General features: G+C 66.6%; 2 protein-coding genes across 2 annotated transcripts; one reads left to right on the top strand and one right to left on the bottom strand.

Moving 5' to 3' along the window:
- STAC2 (SH3 and cysteine rich domain 2) lies at positions 1-3,607 on the top strand. The gene is given in 12 exon segments (XM_055790166.1): positions 1-116; positions 1,102-1,295; positions 1,407-1,504; positions 1,814-1,895; positions 2,041-2,133; positions 2,213-2,282; positions 2,376-2,425; positions 2,793-2,890; positions 2,988-3,039; positions 3,145-3,282; positions 3,388-3,447; positions 3,449-3,607. Coding segments are annotated over 12 exon segments (1,056 nt in total). The 5' UTR covers positions 1-31; the 3' UTR covers positions 3,485-3,607.
- Positions 3,608-5,667: 2,060 nt separating this feature from the next.
- Positions 5,668-8,674, bottom strand: RPL19 (ribosomal protein L19). Its single transcript, XM_055790029.1, has 6 exons — positions 8,544-8,674; positions 7,975-8,081; positions 7,406-7,528; positions 7,053-7,173; positions 6,565-6,675; positions 5,668-5,857 (listed from the first exon to the last, which is right to left on the bottom strand). Exons 1-6 carry the CDS (start codon positions 8,546-8,548, stop codon positions 5,734-5,736), a joined length of 591 nt encoding a protein of 196 aa, XP_055646004.1. The 5' UTR covers positions 8,549-8,674; the 3' UTR covers positions 5,668-5,733.
- Between the last annotated feature and the right edge of the window lie 4,117 nt (positions 8,675-12,791).

The raw sequence follows: 12,791 nt of genomic DNA, 5'->3' as shown, positions 1-12,791 counted from the left end.
GGGGGGGGGGGAACGGGGGCGTGGCGGGCGCATGACGGAGCCGCCCGGGGAGAGCGAACCGGCGGGGCCCCCCCAGCCGCCCCCCCCCCGGCCCCGGGGCCGGGCACGGCACCAAGGTACGGCCGGGGGGGCACGGGGGGGGGCACCGGGGGGGGAGGGGGGCGACCGTGCACCCGGTCCTGGGCGCTTCCAGCCGCTTTGGGGTGTCGCTGGGGGGGGTTCAGCCCCGGCCCCCCCCCCCCGGCCCCGCTGACCCGCATCCCCGGCTGGGCTGGGTTGGTGCAGCGCGGGCGGGGGCGGGGGGGGCCCGGCTGGGGTCCTGCTGCCCTGTGAGGGGTCCCCCCACCCCCGGCCGGGGTCCCTGCCACCCCTGGGGGGTGTCCCTGCCACCCCAGCGGGTCCCCCCCGGCCCCTCCCGGGATCCCTGGGACCCTTTGAGGGAACCCTGCCATCCCTGGGGGGGTCCCTGCCACCCGGGGGGTCCCTGCCATCCCTGGGGGGGTCCCTGCCACCCGGGGGGTCCCTGCCATCCCTGGGGGGCCCACCCGGCCCCTCTCGGGATTTCTGCCACACCTGGGGGGGGAGGTGTCATTGCCATCCGGGGGGGTCGCTGCCATCCCTGAGGGTCCCCCCAACCCCTCCCGGGCCCCCTGCCACCGCTGGGGGGGTCACTGCCATCCAGGGGGGTCTCTGCCACCCCTGGGGGTCCCCCCACCTCTCCCGGGCCCACTGCCACCCCTGGGGGGGTCACTGCCATCCAGGGGGGTCTCTGCCACCCCTGGGGGTCCCCCCACCTCTCCCGGGCCCACTGCCACCCCTGGGGGGGTCACTGCCATCCAGGGGGGGTCTCTGCCACCCCTGGGGGTCCCCCTCCACCTCTCCCGGGCCCACTGCCACCCCTGGGGGGGTCACTGCCATCCAGGGGGGTCTCTGCCACCCCTGGGGGTCCCCCCACCTCTCCCGGGCCCACTGCCACCCCTGGGGGGGTCACTGCCATCCAGGGGGGTCTCTGCCACCCCTGGGGGGTCCCCCCCCACCTCTCCCGGGCCCCCCTGCCACCGCCGGGGGGGGTCACTGCCAGCCGGGGGGGTCCCTCCGCAGATGCAGCGGCTGAAGCGGTCACTGTCCCTGCGGACGCTGCTGCGGAGCAAGAGCGTGGAGAGCCTCTTCCACGGCCGGGCGGGGGGGGGCAGAGCCCCGGGACCCCCCCCGTCCCCCCCCCCGCACCCACGGCTTCCAGCAGTACATCTTCAAGAAGCATTGCCAGTGCGAGCTGTGCCGGCAGCTCATCGCAGGTGGGTGCTGGGGGGGGTCAATTAGGGAGTGGGGGGGGGAATTGGGGGGGGGGGGCAGCCCCTCCCCCTGGCCGTGACCCCCCCTCCCCCCCCCCCCCTCGCTGCCTGCAGGCAACTCGCGCCAGGGCCTGCGGTGCAAGGCGTGCAAGGCCGGCGTGCACCTCTGGTGCTCCGAGGGGATCTCACACCAGCAGTGCCCTGGCAAGACGGTAGGTGCTGGGGGGGGGCAGGGGGGGTCACACACAGACCTACACCCACCCACCCACCCCCCCCCCGACACAGCCCTGTCCCCCCCCCGACACAGCCCTATTCCTGGGGGGCTGCAGGCACTGGCGTGCATGGCTGTGCACACGCGTGTGCACTCGTCCACGTGCCCATGAACGCGGGGATGGGGGAGGGGGTCCCCACCCCAGGGGCACGGCACCCTCCCCAGCACCCCAGTTCTTCCCCCCCCACCCCGGGGGGTGCTGGGTGCCCCCTTTTTCCCACCCCACCCTCCCCCCTGGTTTTCCCCCCAGGCCACCTCTTTCCGCCGCAATTTCAGCTCGCCCCTGCTGCTGCCGGAGCAGGGGGGCTCATCGCAGGGTGACCCCCCCCCAGTGAGACCCCCACCCTCAGGAGAGCCCCCCCCGGCCGAACTGCAGAGCCAGCCTGCACCCACCATGGGGTGTGCCCTCCCCCTGGGGTGCAGGCTGGGCTGGGGGGGCCCTGACACCCCCCTGTGCCCCCCCCCCCCCCCGCCCAGACCCTGGTGTGGACCCGGTGTACGAGGCGCTGCGGTTCGGCACCATCCCTGGCACACGGTGCTGGCCCCCCCCGAGCTGCCCCCGGCATCCAGGTACCCCCCAGATCGGGGTGGGGTGGGGGGCACTGTGGGGGTGTGGGAGGGACCCCCCCAAGCCCTCCCTCTGCTCTAGGGTGACAAGGTGGCCGCTGGGGAAGAGAGCAGGGACACCCCGAGTGGCACGGGGAGCCCAAGTGACAGCGGTAAGGGGGGTGGCACTGGGGGTGGGGGGTGGGGGGCGGGGTGGGGGGGGCTATGGGGGTGTCAGTGCTGACTCTGTCCCCCTGTCTCAGCAGATGTCACTGCAGCAGAGAGGGACAGCGTGGAGAAGAGTCCCGGGCAGCAGGTGGGGGTCCAGGGTGGGGGGCAAGGGTGGGGATGAAGGGTGGGGGCTCGGGTGATGCACTGGGGCTGTGGGGCAGAGGGGTGGGCTGTGGGGCAGGAGGGGGTGTTGGAAGGGGTCTGTGGGCAGAGGGGTGGGACACTGGCGTGGGGCTGGGGGACAATGGGCAAGGGCTGGGGGGCCACGGGGCAGGGACTGGGGACAATGGGGCTGGGCTGGGGACAATGATGCTGGGCTGGGGACAATGGGGCAAGGACTGGGGACAATGGGGCAGGGTGGGAGATAACGGTGCAAGGACTGGGGCCGTGGGGCAGGGTGGGGGCCGTGGGGCAGGGTGGGGGCCGTGGGGCAGGCCGGGCTGTGTCCGCAGGCTGCCCGGGGCTCGGCGCGGCGGGACGGGGTGCCCATGTTCTCCTACGTGGCTCTCTACAAGTTCGTGCCGCAGGAGCACCAGGACCTGGCACTGCAGTGAGTGGGGAGGGGGTCTGCAACGCGGGGGGGGGGGGGGGGGGGCAGCAGAGCAGGGGGGAAATCCCCACGCTGCCCCACGCTTCCCCCCTCACAGGCCCGGGGACAGGGTGACGCTGGTGGATGACTCCAACGAGGACTGGTGGAAGGTCAGGTGGGGGGGCTCGGGGGGGGGGGGGGACAGTCGCTGGTGCAGCGAGGGGGAGGCGGGGGGGGTCTCGGGGGTCTCAGCCGCCGCTCGGGCCGTGCCGCAGGGAAAGGTGGGCGACCGGCTGGGCTTCTTCCCGGCCAACTTCGTGCAGCGCGTCCGTCCCGGCGAGAGCGTCTGGAGGAGCTGCCGCGCCGTGCAGGGTGACAAGGAGCAGGGGCGCATGAGCCTCAGGGAGAACCAGGTAGGGGGGGGGACCCCAGCGGTGCCACCACCTCGCCGGGTCTGTCATCAGCGGGCCGCGGCGGGGGTCCCACCACCCAGCCACCCATCCCTCTGCCCACCCCAGATCTGCGTCGGTGTGGGCAGGACCCAGGGCCTCGTCCGGGTGACCAGCGGGAGGAAGCGGGGGGCTGGTCCCCGCCGAGGCGCTGACCGAAATTTGAGGGACAACGGCCGGATCGCCCCCGTGGTGTCCCCATCCCCTTTCCAGTGCCACCACCCCCTGGATCACCGCACCTCAGGAAGCCCCATCCGGACAGTACTTGACACCCCCCCACCCCCCCAGAGCCATGTCTGGGGGCCTGTCCCCAGTGTCCCCATCCCTCGGGATCCAGCCCGAGGCACGTGCCCTGCTGGCACGGGGCAGGGGACACGGGGGTGGCCCCCAGGGTGGCCCGGACGGGGCACCCACACGGTTGCTCCTTAACACCCCCCCACCCCCCACCCCCTCTCCACGCGTGCCCACCGGTGTGTGTGTGTGCGGGCACAGCTGGGGTGGGGGTGGGGTGCGTGTGAGCACGGGTGTGCAAATCCCAGTGCGCACGCCAGGGCTCCACACGCACACGCCAGAGCCGTGCACTAACACACGCGTGTGCAGCCCCACAAGTGCATGCCCTGCCCTGTGCCGTGCGCTCGGTTCGCCCAAGCAATAAACCCACCCCCCCACCCCCCCCACCCCCCCGCGCCCGGGCAGCGCCCATCGCCCTTCCCGGGATGCTCCGAGATCCGAAATTAAACGCTGCTGCCGCCGCGGTGTTGGTGCTACCAGGTCATTTTCTGAAGAAGCTTCGCTGTTGCCACGTGGCCGGGCGAGGGGGTGCAGGTGGTCACCCCTCGACACCCCCCCCCCCCCCCATAACCCCCCCACCTCCCCAAAGTGCTGGTGGGGTGCGCGGTTCCCTTGTCCTGGTGCTGTCCCCGTGGGGTCCCACGTGCCGCCCGCCGTGGGCACCGGGGCTGTGGCTGCATGAGTCACGCCGCGCCCGGGTGCGGTGAGTCACGGAGCTGGCAGCACCGGGGGGGGGGGTGGGGGGGCACGGGGTGGGGGGGGGTGGGCTGGCCTGGGGGGGACACGCTGGGACACGGTGTGTGGGCATGGCACGGGGCCCAGACCCCCCCCAGCCCCGTGCCCAGGCGGTTCCATCACCTGTGTGATGGGGGGAGGGGGGGGGCTCGGCTGTGTTTGCTGAGGGTGGGGCCCCCTCCCCAGTTTATAAAAGCCCCCGGTTGCCCCCCCCCCCCCCCCGCCCAGTTTATAAAATCCCCCGCTGGCCCCAGCGATGGTGCGGAGTTGTGTGGGGTCCCAGCACCCGCAGGTGCTAAGGAACTGCTTGGGTGAGTGGGGGAGGGGGAGGGAGAGGGGGGGGTCTGGGGGGGCCGGACCCAGCTCTGGGGAGGGGTCCCTGGTCCGAGCTCTGGCCCCAGCTCCCTCACACCTGGGGACACGCAGACCCCTGCCCGTCCCAGGCTGCAGTGGCCTTCCCCTGGGTGAGTCCGGGGGCTGCTGGGGGGGGGAGGGGGGGCTGCAGGGGCAGAGCACCCCAAACCCCCCCCCCCCCCCCGAGTCAGCTCTGGCCTGTGCCCCACAGCACCGGGGGGGGGGGGGGGGGCTGCAGCACGGCCCCCTGCTCTGTGATCTCCAGCCCAAGGACCAGCAGGGTCTCCATCAAGGCCAAGGGCACCGGCCCCCCACCCTGGGCAGGGGACACACACCGGTGCCACCCCCAGCTGTCACCTCAAGGCCACCACAGTTGGCTCCTTCCCTGGTTAAACGGCACCAGCTCCCCCCCCCCCACCCCCCAGCCTTGGCCATGAGCAGGCGGTGGGCTTGGGTCATTTAAGGGAGGCTGGGGGGGGGTCTGTGCCCACCTCCTGCTGGGTTACAGGGGCTCCTTGGGGTCTGGCCGGGGCCTTTCCTGGGTGAACATGCCCCCCCCCCCCCCGAAACTGCCCTCTCCAGAAGGTTCCAGAAGCTCTAGCTTCAGAAGGGCTCCAAGCCCCAGTGCTGCTGCCCGTCCCAGCCACGAAGGGTTTTCTGGGGGCACGAAAGGCCCCCAGACCCCTTTTCTCCCACCCGAGCCCAGCAGGCAGAGGTGTCACAGTCCCCCGTGGGACAGGGGAGGCAGCTGCAGCAGCACGCAGAGCAGCCAGCCTGGGGCCAGCAGGGCAGACCCCTGCTCCCCTCGTCAGCCCCCCGGGGCCGCAGCTCACCCCCACCCTGACCAACTCCTCTGGTTCCCGGCGAGCAGACCAGACCCAGTGCCAAGCCGGGGACCGGCAGCTCTTTCCCAGCCCTCCCAGTTCCAGAAACACTGGCGAGAGCGAGCGCAAGCCTCAGCGGGAGGAGTCTGGATGTGGCGTTTTATTGAGTGCTCGTGGATGGAAAACATTATGTACACAAGACAGTCAGCGTTTACTTCTTGGTCTCCTCCTCCTTGGAGAGGGTTTTAATGATCTCCTCCTTCTTGGCTTGCAGGCGTTCCTCACGGCGCTTACGAGCCTCCTTGGTCTTGGACCTGCGAGCTTCAGCCTGGTCACTGCGAGAAGCAAAAGAGTTTGTGAACACGCAGGAATCGCCTCCACCACCCACCCCATCTCTTCTCACTCCGCAGGGTCCTGGTGTGCCACAGCAGTGCCGAGGCAGCACAGCCCCGGTGCTCACGTGCCACCCGCAGCTCTAACCGCAGCTCCTGGAGGAGCCAACCTGGTCCCACTCGGCCCCGAGCGCCACCGGGCTCTGCCACCCCTGTCCCACGCGCCCGCTCTCGGTTCTGTCCGAGGAGCTGGCAGCCTGGCTCCGGGGACCACCCTGTTCGGGCTGGCTGGGGTCACACATCTTTACCAGAGACCAAGGTTAAGATACCAGCTTTTTTTTTTTTTTTTTTTTCCACCACTAAACAGCAGGATTTTGCAATCCGTTGGCTCTTGCGCCTCCCCACCTTCCCTGATCAATCATTTACCGAGCCAAGTGGCCGGTAGATGTACCGGTTCACAGCTGTACAAGCAACAAACACCTGCTCCACCTGCAGCGGAACGCACAAAGCGCTGCCGGGATCACGTATTTCTCTGCTTCAAGCCAGCCCTACCCAGTTTGGGTTTGATTCTTCACCAGGGCTCCAGACAGAGCCACCAGCGAGAGAAGCTGGCCGGAATGACCTGCCTGCAGAGCTATTTTTTTTTTTAAAAAAAAGTAATTGATTTCACAACCTACAAGACTGAAGCTTAACAGTGAGGCAGCACTTACGCCAAGAGCTTCTTGCGAGCTTTATCTGCCTTGAGCTTGTGGATGTGTTCCATCAGGATCCGCTTGTTCTTGAACACATTACCCTTGACCTTCAGGTACAGGCTGTGATACCTAACGAAGCAGAAGGGAACGGACTGTCAATGAGGCTGCCTGGGAGATCAAACCACCGCGCAGCTTCCAGACATCCCGCACCCTTCCTGGCACGGCACAGCAAGGCACACAAGCATGCTGTGAGGGGCAGGGTCACTCTGCTGCTGCTGCACTGGCTCTTCCCTCCTCCGAGCAGGCAGAGGGCTTGTCTGGAGAACTGCTGGGATTACTCCAGAGCAGCTCTCTCATGCCATGCTTCCCGGAGGTTTTTTCACCCACCCCACCCCCCATCAATCTGCACACCAAGGAGCTGGCTGCAGGAGATGCACACAGCAAGAAAGGGGTGTCTAACTGTGGGGACACGCAACCCAAAGCTGGGCACGGCACGGCAGGCTTACATGTGGCGATCTATCTTCTTGGACTCCCTGTATCTGCGGAGCAGGCGCCTCAGGATTCGCATCCTCCTCATCCAGGTCACCTTCTCGGGCATACGAGCATTTGCCGTACCCTTTCTCTTACCTAGAGAGGGAAAACAGGATGAGAACGAGGCCAAACTTCTGCAAGTTGAACAAGGGAGTCTTTTGCTGAAGCAAAATTTAATCTCTTTACTTCAAGAAGAAAACTATTAACATACAAACTGTGTATTTTTAGGTCCTGCCACAAGACTCTTGGAGATTGTTGCTTGTAGGTGGACCGTGTGCCACAGAAAACCAGACAGTTCTGCTGTTCCCAGGGGGGAGCCGGCACTTACCGATGCCCATGTGCCTGCCCTTCCGGCGGGCCAAGGTGTTCTTCCTGCATCGGGCACGGGAGTGAACGGTGACAGGTTTGCGGATGATCAGGCCATCCTTAATCAACTTCCTGATCTGCTGACCTAAAGAAATAAACTCTGTGTTCCAATGTGTTCTGTGCAACAAGGGGACACGGTAGGCAAGTACACACTTCAATCCTGCTTGGATGAAAAGGATCCGACGCAAAGGACAAGCCAGACCCCTAAAGCCCAGGGACACTGCTGGAGCTGCTTTCCCTCACCCCATTTCTTCCTCATTATTTATCTCTGAGGACATCACTAAAGCCACTAAGGAGAACCCACCAGGCACCGCATCAGCGCGCTGAGGAACTCTAAATGCTGCTGATGGACTCACTTCCACTTTGAAGTACAAAGCAGTTGCTCAAGTGTCAGAATTTGACCTAAACCAAACTCAGCGCTACCGAGCTAGTAAAAAACCCTCTCCCTGCGTCCCTGACGCATCCCTTTTCCACAAGGGGCAACACAAGCGACGCGCAGCAGGGCCAGGTCCGCGAGAGGCGATCACTTACGCGAGTTAGCGTTGGCGATCTCATTGGTTTCGTTGGGATCCAGCCAGACCTTCTTTTTGCCGCAGCGCAGGACGCTGGAGGCCAGCCTCTTCTGGAGCCGGAGCATACTGCGGAGAACCAGGCAGGCAGCTCAGCACCACGCAGGCTCCCGCGGGCGGATGGAACCCCCGCAGCGGCTGAGGGCCCGGGATAGGCCGCAGCGAGGCTGCCGGGGCAGCACGACGAGCAAGGGGGAGCGGCCAAGGGCCGCAGGGCCCCGGAGCTGCGCGGTCAGCCCCGCTCAGGGCCCCCTCCCCGCCTCTCACCCCTCGGGCTCCCCTCAGCGCCGGGCCCGGACGCCATTTCGCCCCCTCCCCTGCGCCGGGCCCAACCGCCATTTTCCCCCGCGGCCTGAGGAGGCCGCAGCCGCCCCACAGGGGCCGGAGCCCCTCCCGCAGCGCCATTAGGAAGCCCCCGCTATTGAGGCCATCCCCTCGGTCATCCCGCTATTAAGGCCACCCCGCCGGGCACCGCCCGCTCCCCGCCGCCGCCGGGGCAGCCCCACGGCCCGCCGGAGCGCTGCCCCTCACCTCATGGCGGCGGCGGCGGCCAGGCGGAGAGGAAGAGGGGGCGGGGCCGGCCGCGCCCACCGCCAGCCCGCGGGGAGCGGCACGTACCACCCCGCGCCCTCCCCGCTCCGTCCCCGCGGCCTCGGGGCGGCTCGGAGCGCGGTGAGGGAACAGCCCCGGCGGGACTGCGGGGCAGGAGGACAGACGGGGCGCAGGGGCCCAGGCGGGACGTGGGGGAAGAGGCGCCTTTCCCTCCTCGCACCCCCCTCTCGCCGCCGGGTGGTACAGCCCGCGCCTGCGCGGTGGGCGGAGCCGGGCGGGCCCGGCGATTGCGCGGTGGCGCGGAGGAGGCCGTGGGCACACGTGGGTGAACTGGGAGGGGATTGGGATGCACTGGGGGGCACTGGGCCTGAGCTGTGCTGCGGTGGGGGTTACGGGCTTGCCCGGGGAGCGCGCTGGCAGGCTATGGGGAGATGCCCCCTCCCCTCCGGTGGGCCTGCGTGGAGCAGGCGGTACAGGCCTCAGGCCGGCACCAGGCCCCTCCAGCACCGGGGGCTGCGGGAGCGTGTTCCCAGGCCCTTCCCCCAGCACCGAGGGCTGCAGGAGCGTGTCCACAGTCCGGCCTCAGGCCCCCCCTGGCACTGGGGACTGCAGGAGCATGTCCCTAGCCAAGGCCCAGCGCCCCACTGGCACTGGGGGCTGTGGGAGTGTGTCCCCAGGCCCCCTCCAGCACCAGGGGCTGCAGGAGTGTGTCCCCATCCCAGCTTCTGGCTCGTTGTTGGACCTGAGGAAACCTGGGCGCAGGTTGTCCCTCTTCACGCCCCCGGCCTGCCTGGGAAGCGGTGGGTTAGGAAGAGTTTAACGCCAGCTTTGTCACGTTGCTTTCATAGCAAGTAATGGGATCTGCGTTCCTCCAGCGCTGATCTGCAGTGGGTCCCTGTTTCCCAAGAAGTCACCCCAGAGGGTGGTGGGAATGTCTGAAGGCTGGTGCTGGAGAGTGGCCGGCTGGGATCTCCGATCCCGCTTTGTTTCAGCTGTGGATCAAGTTCCACCTCTTTTGCAGTGGTTGGGTTCTGGTGCTGCCAAGAAAAGGGGGGATCCCTATTTTCCTGTGGAATAACCTCTTGACAGGGGTGGCAGCAGGGCTGCAGCGAGGGCTGGTGTTAGCAGAGAACATTTTCCCTTCCCAGTATTTTGCCATCAAAGACACCAGCGAGCTCTGGGTATATCGGTGGTGCCGTTTTGCAGTTGGAAAACTGAGGCACGGACAGGCTGAGTGATGTTTCGCGGCCCTCCCGGACAGAAATGCCTCCCCCGAAAACACCATGGTGAGGCTTGAAACAGGCCTGGTGGCAACTAGCGTCCGTCGTGTCACAGAAACGACTCAGAAAAGTGCTGGAGCCTCTTCAGGAACAGATTGTTGGAGAGTTCCTGGAAGGAGGGAATGCTTGCAAAATGATAACGTATAGATTGTAACTGGCCTGAAAGCACAGGGTTTCCTCCGTGAGCCCATTCCTACTTCAAAGCAAGCCTGTCCAGCAAAAATCTTGCTTTGTAACTACCCTGATGTTAAATAGCGCCCAAAATCATCGTTTTGCAGCAACTCTTTTCCTTCCTTTCCACCACTGAAGGTTGCAAGTGGCTGGAGAGTGAAAGCCCTCAAAGGCGCCTCGTTAAACAGCCGAGACAAGATGCTAACGGGCTCCTTTCGAATCTGGCGGCCATAGCACAGTCAACATATGGCGTGAGAAGAGGGAGCCGATGGCAACAGATTTTTGGTTCATTTTGAGAGAAAAACACAGATAAACACAGGCTTTTGCTGTTTAAAAACTGACTCATCATTTTCATAAAAACAAACAGCAAAATCTGGAGGCTCTTGAGGTAGGAGAGTGGTTGGGCTTTAATTACCAGCCCAGGAGTGGCTCCGAGGTTTTGCTGCTGGAAATCGATATCCTGTAAAGTTTTTGGGTAGTTGCGTGGGTTGGAGACGGGAGCGTGTGTGTGAGACACGGGGATGCGTGTACCTCTGTGGAAATTTCACTTTGTGCTCTGTGTTTTCCAGGGGTGCAGGGATGAAGAGACTGCTCTGGCCCCAAATTTGAGGCGAGGTTTCAGCCCAGGTAGGGATGGATACTGCTGCTTGTGCACAAGCCCCCCCGAGATGGATCCAGGGAGATCTACCATCCCTCCCCTTCCCGCTCTGTTGCGTCCCGCACTGGATGGGCACATCCGTAGCTATGTGCCTGCCAAGCTTGCTTGTGCTCGGAGCAGCGGGCAGAGGCACGGTGGGCGCCCCGGTGAGCCCCTGCAAGGGGCCGTGCCGGCATGCCGTGCCCCTGGCAGCGCAGGCAGCAGCAGGGGGGGGCTCGGAGAGCAGCGTGGCTCTGGCAGTGGGAAGGGGAGAGATGCCGTAATTGTGTTAACGCTCCCACGCAGCTGCCTGGGAATGGTGCACTCGCCCTCCGCCTCCGGGTAGGCTCCCTGCTGGCAGGGCCCCCGCTGCCTCTGCCCTGGCACCCGGCCTCTGCTTCCCCAAAACGCCCTGGCCACCACCCTCTGCTCCCACCGCGGACCCTCCGGGGAATCGGCCACGTGGCCCAGGCCTGGGCAAGGTGGGCAAAGCAGGAGATGGGCAAGCTTCGGTGTTGGGGGTCAATCCAATGCCGGCACCTGGAGCGTGGCAAGGCGCAAGGCACAGAGCTGGGCACGGTGGGGACTCTGGGCTTGTGTCCCGGGGTCGGTGGTGCCAGCCTGTGTGACCTTGGGCAGCTCATCCCCCTCCAAACCGCCCTTCCCCACCTGCCCCGCTGCCGCCAAGCATGTGCCGTGCCGTCGTAGGCACCTTACGGCGCTGGTGATGGATGGGGGCTAATAATGGAAAATGTGGCGTCAGCTGTCCCGCTTCCCCGGGCACATTGTCCTGCAGCTGCGGGAGCTGGGGCTGGAGCAGGAAAAGACCCGCTGGTGTGGGGCGGGGGGGTGGGGGGCCAAGGAATTTTTAACTTTCCAACAGCCGGTGGCGGCGGCCCCTGCGGTGCAGTTGACGTGAGATGAGTGCGGGAGGTCTCAGCCTGCTCCTGCCGGGGGAGGAGGCGATTGGCCCCGGCGCCGTGGGCTCCCTGGGGAGGGGGCAAGGGCAGGCTGCTTCCTGCTTGCCACATGCTGCCTGCAGCCCTCGCCCACCCGCACGCGTGGTCTGCCCCCTCGGACCACTGTTTGGAGGAGGCAGGGATGCTGCTGGGGTCCCTGCTGGGTGGCTGTGGCCGTGCTGGTGGCCAGTGGGTGCCAAGTGAAGCCCCTTCCCCACCACACGTGGGCTCCATCACCCCCAGTGCCGTGGGGTACCCGGGGTGCCCTTTCCCTGGATGCTTCATGTGGGGTGTGCAGATGGCTCTGTGTCCAGGCATGGGGCCCCTGGGGAGCAGAGGGCTCGGGGGGCACATGAGTCACCCTGAGGCCGTGGGGGTCCCTGGCTGGGGAGGGGAAGGGGGGCAGAAGTTGGAGGTTTAGGGGCAGCCTTGTCCTGGGGGAGCCCTGGGCTCCCCAGACCGTGGCACATCCCGCTCCAGGCGCTGACGTTTGGGAATGGGACACGGCTGCACACCCCCATCCCCGAGCCAGAAAACAGCCGGGGGGGTGTCCCTGTGTCCCCCCATCTTTTTTTGGGGTGCTCCCCCCCCCACCAGCAAGCAAGTCTACTCCAGGCTAAAAGCTGGAGGACAAGCCAGGGTGGGCAGCACCGTGCCCCCCCCGTTTTGGGAGGGGGGATCCTTATTATACACAGACACCCACCCCACCCCCCCTTTTTTTTCCCACCGGGGGAAGGAACTGCTTTGGGGGTACCCTGCCTGGAAAGGGGAGGAGGGGGGGCGCATCCCCCATCCCTCCCGGGAGCGCAGTGGGAGCGGCCGAGGCGGAGGCGGCCACCCGCCACCCCTTGTCCCCCCCCCCTTGCTGCCGTCCCCACTCCTCCTTCCTCCTTCTCCTCCTCCTCTTCTCTCTCGCTGCACGCGGGGCCGCCGTCACCGCGGGGGCCGGTACGGCAGAGGCCAGGCCTGGGCTCCATCGTCATCGTCATCGTCTTCGTCTTGTCCCTCAGCGTGTGTGTGTGTGTGTGCCCCCCCCCCCATCCCGAAACCCGCCGACCCCGGGGCGAGCTCCATGGTGCGGGAAGGCGGCATGGCCCGTACCCCTTACAGCTCCACGCAGGACATCCAGATGGACGTCTTCGACAACGCCACCCTCCAGGTGACACCCCCGGGAATTTGG

Source organism: Falco peregrinus, chromosome 18, assembly GCF_023634155.1.
Source record: "Falco peregrinus isolate bFalPer1 chromosome 18, bFalPer1.pri, whole genome shotgun sequence".
Classification (NCBI taxonomy): domain Eukaryota; kingdom Metazoa; phylum Chordata; class Aves; order Falconiformes; family Falconidae; genus Falco; species Falco peregrinus.
The sequence above is the reverse complement of the archived record's forward strand: the minus strand, read 5'-3'. Positions and strand labels throughout refer to the sequence as shown.

Bases quoted from the DNA above. Each gene is read 5' to 3' on its own strand.
- RPL19 (XM_055790029.1), bottom strand. The intron at 7,174-7,405 runs GTAAGTGCCGGC...TTCCCTCTCTAG, and splicing joins GGGCAGGCACATGGGCATCG to GTAAGAGAAAGGGTACGGCA. The intron at 5,858-6,564 runs GTAAGTGCTGCC...TGCTTCTCGCAG, and splicing joins GCTCGCAAGAAGCTCTTGGC to TGACCAGGCTGAAGCTCGCA.